We start from the raw sequence: 12,179 nt of genomic DNA, 5'->3' as shown, positions 1-12,179 counted from the left end.
TTATGATAATGACTCAATGGTCTATTCTTGGTGCTGGCAGACAAATTTATCTATCTATCTATCTATAGCCCGACGCCCTAATCCTGCAAAGGGTGGCCGCAGACAAAACGCCTCCAAGTCGCTCTGTCACCCACCATTTGACTACCCTCACCTCAACTCACCTCCCCCTCCCTCATATACCTCTCAACTCCATCCCTTCACCTCATCCTCGGTCTACCTCTCCCTCTCCCTCCCTCCACCTCACCTACATACACCCTCTTAGTCAGTCTTTCATTCTTCATTCTCTTCACATGTCCAAACCACCTCAGTGTATTTCTCCTAAACTTCTCAACCACATCCACATCCACCCCACAACGTTCCATCACTTCTTCATTCGTCAACCTGTCCCTCCATGTCACTCCACATGCTCCTCTCAAGTAACTCATTTCCACTGCTCTCACTCTTGACTTGTTCCCCTCTTGCAAAGGTCCACGCTTCGCTTCCGTACGTCAGGGTAGGGATCACAATACTATCATGCAGTGACTTCTTAACTTCCATACTCACCTCCCTATTTCTCATCACTGCTTTCAGTGTACCAAAAACCTTCCTTCCCTGCTGTACCCTTTCACGCACTTCATCCCCCAAAGTTCCATCTTTACTCAACACACTACCCAAGTACTTGAATGCACTCACATTCTCCATATCCTTACCATCCAACCTCACTGCACACTCTGTGACTTCATTCCTCTCAAACACCATACCTTTACTTTTGTTTACATTAACTTTCAGATTCCTCCTCCTACACACTGTCCCAAATTCATTCACCAAACCTTGCCACTCCCATTCATCTTCACTCAACAATACTGTCATCAGCAAACAGCAACACTGGAATCTTCCAAATCTAACCCTCATTCATTAGAGTTACCCCCACATCCACTGCCCTACCTTGCACCTCCTTTACAACCCCATCCATGTATATATTAAACAGCCATGGAGACATCACACAACCCTGTTTCAGTCCCACACTGAGATCAAAGAACTCACTCAGCTCACCATCCACTCGCACCGTAGCCCTAGCTCCCTCGTACATACTCTTCACAGCACTCAACAATTTCCCCTCCTCTCCATATATTCTTAATACCTTCCACATACCTTGCCTATCTACTCTGTCATAAGCTTTCTCCAAGTCCATGAAGGCAGCATACACTTTCCTTCCCTTCTCTAGATACTTCTCCACTAAACATCTCAGAACAAATATCTGATCTACACACCCTTTTTCCTTCCTAAATCCCTCTTGTTCTTCTCCAACTAGCTCCTCTGTCATATGCCTAACCCTAACAATGAGTATTCTATCATATATTTTACCAGTCACACTAAGAAGGCAAATACCCCTATGGTTACCACATACTTCTCTCTCCCCTTTTCCTTTGTATAAAGGAACAATTAGACCTGATTTCCAGTCCTCTGGAACCCTTCCCTCTTCCCAAGCCAATCTACACAACTTCCATATCCACTCAACAACAATCTCACCCCCATATCTAAGCATTTCACCACACACTCCATCAATTCCTGGGGCCTTTCCCAACTTAATCTTCTTCATCACTTCCACTACTTCTGCCCCACTGATCTCTTCCTCCCTCCTCTCATCTCCTCTTCTCCCAGCCATTCCCCAACCACTTACACTTGCACAGCTCTCATTCTCTACATTCAACAAATCCTCAGAGTGCTCTTTCCATCTCCTCAATTTCTCTCTCTTCTCCACTAACAATCTATTATGCCTATCTTTCACTCCCCTACTATTTTCCCTTTCACACTGGCTTACTTTCTTTACTTCCTTCCAAAACAATTTCTTACTCTCCCTCCATTTCACACTCAGATTCCTCCCAAACTCTTCATCCACTCTTCTTCTTACTCTCCTTCACCAATCTCTTAACCTCCCTTCTCAGGCTCACATATGTATGTGTATATACATACAGTATATATTTATATAGATAGATAGATAGATGATAGATAGATGGATAGATAGATAGATAGATATATATATATATATATATATATATATATATATATATATATATATATATGCGTGTATATATATATATATATATATATATGAAGAGAATGGAGAATGAAAGACTGACTAAGAGAGTGTATGTGAGTGAGGTGGAGGGGGGAAGAGGGAGGGGGAGGCCGAGGATGAGATGGAGGGATGGGGTGGAGAGGTATATGAGAGAGGGGGGTGTGAGTTGGGAGCAGGGCAGTGAAATGGCGGGGGACAGGGCGACTTGGAGGCGATTTGTTTGTGGCCACCCCAAACGGGATTGAGGCATCTGGCAATAGATAGATAGATATATATATATAGAAAGTACAACTGAGAATGAAAGACTGACTAAAAGGTTATATGTAGGTGAGGTGGAGGGAGGGAGAGGGAGAGGTAGACCGAGGATGAGGTGGAGGGATGGAGTTGAGAGGTTTATGAGGGAGGGGGGAGTGAGTTGGGGGGAGGGTAGTCAAATGGTGGGTGACAGAGCAACTTGGAGGCGTTTTGTCTGCGGCCACTCTTTGCGGGATTAGGGCATCGGGCTATAGATAGACAACTGAGCAAAGTGTGAAAGTACAACTGAGCAAAGTGTGATGAAAGTACAGCAGTAAAAAGGGAGAGAGAGATGTGAAGGAATGGATGGTCTTGAAATAAAAGAAATTAATACGGGTAAAGATGGGAACAAATACTGGCACCATAAGGAACTTAATCAGTGTGCACATATCCATAAATTAGGCTTCTGAGCCTGTGGCAGGTTATTAAACCACTTTCCTGGGCTATAAGGCCACTATATCATCCAAGTTACCGCAGTTACCTTCACTAGGTGTTACCTCAGGTAATTAATCATTTTACCTACAACCAAAATAGAATGGATGGACAACCAAGTTACGGATTCTGATCTTGGTATTATTGAGTTGATAAGTCTATAGACAGCAATGCTAACCATCCAGTTCACTGGTCCCCTTGGCCATTTTTACACATAGGCAGTCAACTGAGAGAAAACGGTCAGTTTTAGAGTTTTCTGCATTACAGAATACAGTAGGACATCTGAAAATTTTGATTGTGTGCACAATTTATGACTTCCACTACGTACTCAGGGATTTTATAGCTGAGAAAATAGCTTGAGAAGTTACTCTATGTATCAATCTAAGGGAAAAAAAAAATGTAAATGGCTAAACATAATGTGGAAAAAAAAAAAAAAAAAAAAAAAAAAAAAAAAAAAAAAACTGAACTATGGGCATAGCTAACTATAAACCTAATATACTGTTTTTATTCTAGCCTGGCCTAAATTTTCGTCCTTTGTAGCTTAATTTACATATGGTAGCTCAGTGGTAGAGAAAAATAATGTTGCAATTCTACATCCTTTTCATAGCACTTCTTTGTGTGAAGCTTTGTATTCTAGTGTTAATCTAACAATACAACTCAGCACTCAAGACAAAAGGGATGGCAATTTTAAGCCAAGACAGAGTAATAACAGTTCAGCAGGCAATACCAATGGGTTAATGAAGGTGAACTGCCTCCACTATGTTACTAAATTCCCTAGGTGATGCTGAACTGCCAACTGTATGAAAAACCCTATTACAAAATAATTTCAAGAAGAATTCTAGTGGTAGCTAATAATGTAGCCAGAAACATCTAGTTTTATAACATGTGGGCCAAACTTTGTTGCAGATACATGGAAATGAACATACAATAATAACATAATAAAGCAACTGTCTTCATCATAAGGCAGATATCAGATTACAGCAATGCCAATATGCTCATAATATTAGTACCTCTGCCAGTAGAGATATTGGCAACGATTAACTCTAGTGAAGCTGCCTATGTCATAATGGAAACACAGGCATGTAGCTAGCTCATCTGCATACAGTACAATACAGTATTTGAAAAACACATAAGCTCTACAGTTATCAAAAGCACAGTAATTAATCACATTAGACTACAGACGGTATTGATGTCAGAGTTAATCTAACATACAATATGAGTAGTAATCCACTAGAACCTCATAAAGGAGGATATGTAAAAACAAAAAAAAAATACCCACAAAATATAATAAATACAGTAACTATTCTATTTAATCACATACAACTAAAGCCAGCACTGACAGGTCAGAGTAAAGTAGCCATCCACTACAACTTCATACACGAGAATGAGATAAAAGCAAACATACAGGTACTTTACAACATACCGTATCTAAGCAATAAACTCAAATTACCGGGTAAGCATTATTTCCAAAAAACTCAAAGTCATATTTAATCAGCTGAACTTAATTTACCAACTACTAAATACCACAAGTAAATTGAGTGGGATCCAGAGAATGGAATAGAAAAATATAAACGTATAAGAACTACAGTACCAAGAATGCGCCCAGTAAAGCTGGTCACTTACCATTCAAAAATTCAAAATTGTCAAAAAGAAAAATGCAAACAGTAATAACTACATAGTAGCCAAACCACAACTTAGTCAAGAAACTTACGGAGATTTTGTAACCATCCAGGAAGACGGTGTCAAGGCAGAGAGACGTCAGCATGAGGCCCAGAAACTCCATGTTGGCGTGACCCTTCAGGAAGAAATGGAGATCCTCAAGCTTGGTCTGGTCTTGGCCGGAGATATCCAAAGATCGCAACTTTGGCCCAAAGTTTGGGTCTCGGAGAAGTGATGGTACGATAGAACACAATGTTACCAAGCGGTCGAGAAGATCCGGATTATTTTTATTCTCACTAACATCTAAATGGACAAGCTCTTTTAACTCAAGAAGAGTATCGTGGGTCTCTTTCACCTTGAGCACTTTAAGATTGTACATGTTTAATGATTTAAGGGTATTTTTTCGTATTTTCAGGCACTCGACAGACTCTAGTTCACTGCAGTTTGAGATATCCAGTGAAGACAATTGCTGTAAGTCTGTGCAGATGTTCATGAGTGCATGGGAGGCCAGCTTTGTCCCACTGACATTGAGAACATGCAAATTTTTCAACTTGCTGAGTCCAACATATAGCCGGGGTGAGAAACTACCCTTCTGAATGTTTGTTGCAAATGAAGAACCACTCACACTAAGCTCTTGTATGTTGTTCAGGGTCCACTCACCAAAGCAACTGATTAACTCATCCACTGACACCTGAGTTAAGTTTTTCACTTCCACTGACTGAATCTGATGATTTTTCAACATTCTGAGTCCTTTACAAGTAACACTGTCAGCATTGTGAAGGCTGACTTGACTCAGACGCACCACCAGTGGATCAAAAAGGGTCATATTGAGGTCAGTAAGTAGACCCTTTCTGTCCAGGGTCAGGAGTAGCAGATTCGCAACCTTCTGGTGGAAGAATGCATTGCCATCTCTAAAAAGTAAACATAAAAATAAACATCAATACACAGTCAGATGCCAAATGGGGTAAAGTGAGATACTGGCAAAGTGTGGCCAGCAGACAAAACCACATTAACATATATATCAAAAAAGTATGTATAAAGTTAAGCTGGACAGTCATCAAGGAGAGTGGTATGTTGTCAGAGTCAAATAGACAAAAATGCCTAGGGATTTTATCCAGAGGAATAATAAGACCAACACAGAGAAAAAATATAGTTTCATCCAGTATGATACATGGAGGAAAAGTACTGTATACAGTAAGAAGACCCAGGTATATTTCATGTTTTGTCTACAAATCCTAGTCACAGCAAATGAAAAGTCAAATCTATTGTACCTAAGTCTAAGTCTTTTTGTTGCATCGGTGTTTTTCCTCCAAGATGCCACAGCCAACACTGTTTCTCCATCACATTACAGAATATATCAAAGATCCAATGAATGAAATTATGCCTGGTAGTATGAGCAGCATCAACTACCAATTCTCCCTGTACAAAAGGTTAATTTACTTCACATACAATACTTAAAAAATGACTGCATTATTTATACTGAAATAGGCCATGTTGCTGACTATCATCAACTACAGAACTACTACTTTAAGAATGATGTGCAGCTAAAGGCCTGGTAACTAAGCACACAATAATACTGATGCGTGACAGTTTAGTAACTAACCACATACTGTAATCATCATTTTTAGAAACTCTGGCCTCCCCACCCCTCACCACATTATTTAAAAAAAAAAAAAAAAAAAAAAAAAGACTACCACAGTGTTTCATTTTATATTTATTTCTTTTTTCCACAAGTTGCCAGCACTGTTGGGAAGTAATAAGCTGGTTTTGGCACTTCATTACATCTCCATCCCCAGCATCAGCTGTGTGATGGCCAATACCAGTATGGAGATACTGTACCCTGGATGCGTTACTCCAATCTGATTGTGTCTCACATGCATTATTCACTGTTTACCATACTGAAGCTGTCTGAGTTATACACTGATTTCATGACTCTCCGGAAACTGCTGTTCATCATTCATCAGATACTATACCTGCTGTCTTACTTTTTCTGCTGATATTCTTCCATGCAACATCCTGTAACACTCAGCAAACGTGTATAAACTAAACTGTGAACCCATTTCAGCCAAATGAACCTTAGCACAAGAACACACTCAGTCTTTTTCCATTCCACTCATCCTGAAATCCTCGCATATTTCCACAAACAGGTCACTGCATTCCTTCCACTGCATTTTATCTTAGCTAAAAGTACCTCATACCACCTGCTCCCTTCCCATTCTTTAACTTTTTCACTGCCCTCTTCATTTCTGCCTCTGGCCCATTGTCAGGCACCACATTCCTTCTCTGTACACTGCTAAACCCAATCATATTAACCACTACATCGCACTCACTATTCTGTTTCTTCCTAATTTTTCTTCATTTAACATTTTTCCACTTTCATCCCTTTTTTTCACATTCATACCTCCAGTATAATAACTCTTTTAAAAACACATTTCTATTCCCTGAGTTTACCGTTTTAAACTCTTCATTTACTTTTTTTTTTTTCATTCTTCTTTGCAAGCATCATTCAGGCCTTTATTCTCCCTCTTTGGCATAAGGGAGCTAGTCTCTAATGCACTGACTCTAAACATGTTCTCTACATCTTTCTGCTCAAGAGTCTTACATCATTAACACAATTTTTCCATTTCTTTTTTACTACTCCTTTAATTCCATATCCTACCATGATCCTTCCTTAATAATCAATATCCCTGCAATGCCACATACTGTACATACCTTTAGCAATCTTAACAATGCCACATACTGTACATATCTTTAGCAATCTTAACAAAACACTTTGTAAGCACTCAACAAATTTTACTCCCTCTATTCTAAATTTCCTCACATGGAACTTGTCTCTTCTCTTACTTAATTCATTCCACTTCATACATTCCACACATTTAAAACCTGCCTTGATTTACCAGTACCTGGTACTGGGTTCTGGGCAGGCATGGGCATCAGATCCAAGGCGTTTGTAAAATTTCTTGGATAGATCCCAATTCCCAGAATCTGGTGACATTTTTCTTTTTTGGCCTTTGCTAGATTGACTCTTTGTAAGGCAGTTTACCTTCCCCAAGTCACTGTTTTATAACCAATGTAAATTAAACCTTACATTGAGACTTGCAGCTCGGTCCATGCAGACCTTCGTTGTGCCTCAGCAAGGGTTAATAAAGTCATCCTCACTACTTTCAAATACTGTAATTTTATTTGTCTTCAGAAAGACCTCTCATATTGAAGGGGTTAATGAAAATCACCAGTTCAAAAATTCCATTCTACAGCTAAATCTATTCCTTTGGTGATCATAAGAATAAATACATGATAAATCATGGGACTGAAAGGGTAGGCAGTGGGATTCCTGCCCTTACTATCTGTATCTCTCCCTTTTTTCCACAGCTGCGGAGTCGGTACCCAAAACATCCAGCTCCGACTCCTCAGAAACTCTCTATAATAAATCTGCCATGATGACTTACACAAGATGTCATTCCATCACAACCACGTGAATCGTCAGGCTTCTTTTAAAACCCGCATCCTTAAAGGTTTGACCTTAATCGTTGTAGCTATATTATGACAAAATGATAGTTTTTTAAATGCAATCAAGCCTGAAACTGAATACTACCTATGTATCTATAGCTCGGCGTCCTAATCCCGCAAAGGGTGGCTGCAGACAAAACACCTCCAAGTCGCTCTGTCACCCACCATCTGACTGCCCTCCCCCCAACTCTCTCCCCCCTCCCTCATATACCTCTCAAGTCCATCCCTCCACCTCATCCTCGGACTCCCCCGATCTCTCTCCTTCCCTCCACTTCACCTACAGTACATACACCCTCTTAGTCAGTCTTTCATTTTCCATTCTCTCCACATGTCCAAACCACCTCAGCATATTTCTCCTAATTTTCCCAATCACATCCACATCCATCCCACAACGTTCTTTCACTTCTTCATTCGTGAACCTGTCCCTCCATGTCACTCCACATGCTCCTCTCAGGTAACTCATTTCCACTGCTCTCAATCTTGGCTTGCTCACCTCTAGCAAGGCCCATGCCTTGTTTCCATATGTCAGGGTATGGATTACAATACTATCATGCAGTGACTTCTTAACTTCCATATTTACCTCCTTATTTCTCATCACAACTTTCAGTGAACCAACAACCTTCCATCCCTGCTGTACCCTTTCAAGTACTTCATCCACAAAACTTCCATCCTTACTCATCACACTACCCAAGTACTTGAATGCACTCACATTCTCCATATCCTCACCATCCAACCTCACTGTGCATTCTGTGACCTCAATCCTCTCAAACCCCAATGCTTTACTCTTGCTTACATTAACTTTCAGATTCCTCTTCTTACACACTGTCCCAAATTCATTCACCAAACCTTGCCACTCCCATTCATCTTCACTCAACAATACTGTCATCAGCAAACAGCAACACTGGAATCTTCCACACCTCACCCTCATTTATTTCAGCCATCCCCACATCCACTGCCCTACCTTGCACCTCCTTTACAACCCCATCCATGAATATGTTAAACAGCCATGGAGACATCACACATCCCTGTTTCAGTCCCATTTCTAGATCAAATACATCACTCAGCTCGCCATCCACTCGCACCATAGCCCTAGTTCTCTCGTACATACTCTTCACAGCAGTCAACAATATCCCCTCCACTCCATATATTCTTAATACCTTCCACATACCTTGTCTATCTACTCTGTCATATGCTTTCTCCATGTCCATGAAGGCACCATACACTTTCTTTCCCTTCTCTAGATACTTCTCCACTAAACATCTTAAAACAAATACCTGATATACACACCTTTTCCTTCCTAAATCCCCCTTGTTCTTCTCCTACTAGCTCCTGTTATATGCCTAACCCTATCAATAAGTATTCTACCATATATTTTTCCAATCACAATTAAAAGGCAAATACCCCTATGGTTACCGCATACTTCTCTCTCTCCTTCTCCTTTGTATAAAGGAACAATTATACCTGATTTCCAGCCCTCTGGAACCCTTCTCTCTTACCAAGCCAATCCACACTACTTCCATATCCACTCAACAACAATCTCACCCCCATACTTCAGCATTTCACCACACATTCCATCAATTCCCGGGGCCTTTCCCATCTTGATCTTCTTCATTGCTTTGACTACTTCTGCCCTACTGATCTCTTCCTCCCTCCTCTCATCTCCTCTTCTCCCAGCCATTCCCCAACCACTTATACTTGCACAGCTCTCATTCTCTACATTCAACAAATCCTCAGAGTGCTCCTTCCATCTCCTCATTTTCTCTCTCTTCTCCACCAACAGTCTATGATTCCCATCTTTCACTCCCCTACCATTTCCCCTTTCATACTGCCGTACTTTCTTTACCTCCTTCCAAAACAATTTCTTACTCTCCCTCCATTTCACACTCACATTCCTCCCAAACTCTTCATCCACTCTTCTTCTTACTCTCCTTCACCAATCTCTTCACCTCCCTTCTCCTGCTCACATATACCCCTCTCTCTCTCTCTCTCTCTCTCATCTTCTCCCCGACCTATACTCGCTAGTCAGTCACCATATGCCTTCTTTTGTTCCACAGCTCGTTTCACCTCATCATTCCACCACGCTGTCCCTTGCACACCCCTGTACCTCCTCCTCACTCCACAAACCACCATGCACGCTGCGCCTATCTCTTCCATGAATATCTGGCATACTTCTTCCATCCCTTCCACCTGTTTTAACTCAGACCTTCCCAATCTTTCTTCCACTATGCTCTTATACTCTGTCATTTTCTCACTCCCTTGCAACTGAATACGCAAGTAGTTAAGTTTGCTATAATTTTATTAGATTTAAGCAAGGAACAAAAATCTATAAACATACTGAGAATTTGAGACATGCTCAAAATTCCCACCTCACAACTTACAGCAGAGTTGCCATGAATTCCACGCAAGTTGTGATATCTTTATTCCACATGTTCTTGTTTAGTAACCAGGATGACAGAGGATGCATTTCTGGTACAACTACCATAAAATTTTATAAAGTGTGAATACTGGATGAGAGGGCATAAATAATTATGTCAGACCTATCATGATTTATGTGTAAGGAGGTTAAATGATGAAGACAGTTAATAATTAAGAAATCCTGATTTGTTAAAGCTTTGTAGCCAATATTTTTATATATGTAACTCTTAATTCTTGTAATAGGTGAGTCTTGAGTTAAATGAAGAGCAGGAGGAGTTAAAGATGAATACAGAGAGTTGATCTTGATTTATTATCTTCAGAGACAGTCTAAGTTGAGCAGCGTAAGTATTAAACAGAGACTTAATATACTAAGTAAGTCTAGTTGGACCCCTCTACTCATTCCACTCTCCACTACCTGTCGGTTCTTTGACCTGTCTCCTTCTCTCCACCACCTGTCGATTCTAAGGCTAACCTCCTCCTGTGCTCTGCTCCCTAAATTCCTATTTTAGCAGGGGTCATGTCACGTGGAATATACTGATGTGAAGTTTCTAGATGCCTGTGTGTATGTGTGTGTATGGTCACGAGGTGCTGCTCGTGTGCCTATCAAGCATTCCTTGAGTTAGAGTGTGTAAGCACGTTTGCCACTGCTCGATTCTCGCTGACACACTACCTATCTCATCCCCTGACTTGCTGCTTCTATCTATCTATCTATTTATCCATCATGCTATTTTGATTTGTAATTACAATATGGAGACCTGACAGATTAATAACCAATCAAGAGACAGGAAAGTTCACTCACATCCAAGTTTTCTTGCAGATGAACTGTACACGATTCACAACAGTCTTTACTGTTACAGAGTAAGTGTGGAATGCTAATATTTGGGGTGTGAGCTGGAAGCAGGGCAGGTAAATGGCAAGGGACAGGGCAACATGGAGGTGATTTGTTTGTGGCCACCCCTTATGGGATTAGGGCATCTGGCAATAGATAGAAAGACAGCTCTTGTAAATAACTGGTAAGGTATATTTCAGTAAGAAGTAATGACATCGCCGGAAGGGTGCAGGTAGACTGCATTCCACGATATATTATTCCTAGTTTTAAATGACAGTATTATTGACAAATACTACATATTACAGTACTTAGTTTAACTGTGAAGAGTCTGAAAAACAATACATATTAATGCCTCTCAACTAGCCTATGATAAAATCCTCTTTTTTCCTATAAAATAAAGTGAACGAGCAGTATGGAAAAAAATCCTCACTAGTGTGGAATGATGTCTGCCTTTCCACATCCATGTTTGTTTTTCATTTGGTTTTTCCACATTAACAGACAAAATTCATAAAAATGGCAACACTGACTTACAGGCAATGGCAGACGCTTCTATGTCACTTCATACTATAACCATTTCGTTTCCAGTAATTTTGGATCAAAGAAACTCACCTCTAAATTCTAGAATCAAGATATTATCCAGACACATTCACTCAGTGGGAAAGCTGCAGATCGTGGTGACTGTTTACAATCTGTTCTTGTCATTCTGTTGACAGATGGCAGCACCTACGTTTAAGTTCAATATAAACAAAGAACACGAGAACAATAAACAAGTCCTAAATAAAATGTGGAAAATAAAGAAAAAAAGAACAGCAGCAGCAACAAGAAATAAAACCGAAGGAGCTGTGGTTCGAAAAGCAATAGCTCCACATTACATCTACATCATGTTCAAAAATTTCTTTACTGGTGGTCAGAGTCAGAACTTTTTTACCAACTACGACTCCAGCATCACCATAATTATTTCCAGGTCCACGACTCCAACTCCAA

General features: G+C 40.3%; 1 protein-coding gene across 1 annotated transcript in view; it reads right to left on the bottom strand.

The window, feature by feature from the left end:
* The window catches only part of LOC145402259 (protein zyg-11 homolog B-like), a 47,112-nt gene that overhangs the window by 26,890 nt on the left and 8,043 nt on the right, over window positions 1-12,179 (bottom strand). Inside the window, exon 3 of the mRNA XM_080274385.1 lies at window positions 4,497-5,355. Within this exon, the coding sequence (XP_080130511.1) occupies window positions 4,497-5,355 (859 nt within the window). The remainder of the gene's footprint in view (window positions 1-4,496; window positions 5,356-12,179) is intronic.

Source organism: Coenobita brevimanus, chromosome 57, assembly GCF_032717465.1.
Source record: "Coenobita brevimanus isolate Jiangsu-jjx chromosome 57, ASM3271746v2, whole genome shotgun sequence".
Classification (NCBI taxonomy): Eukaryota; Metazoa; Arthropoda; class Malacostraca; order Decapoda; family Coenobitidae; genus Coenobita; species Coenobita brevimanus.
This window is presented reverse-complemented; position numbering and strand designations above follow the sequence as displayed.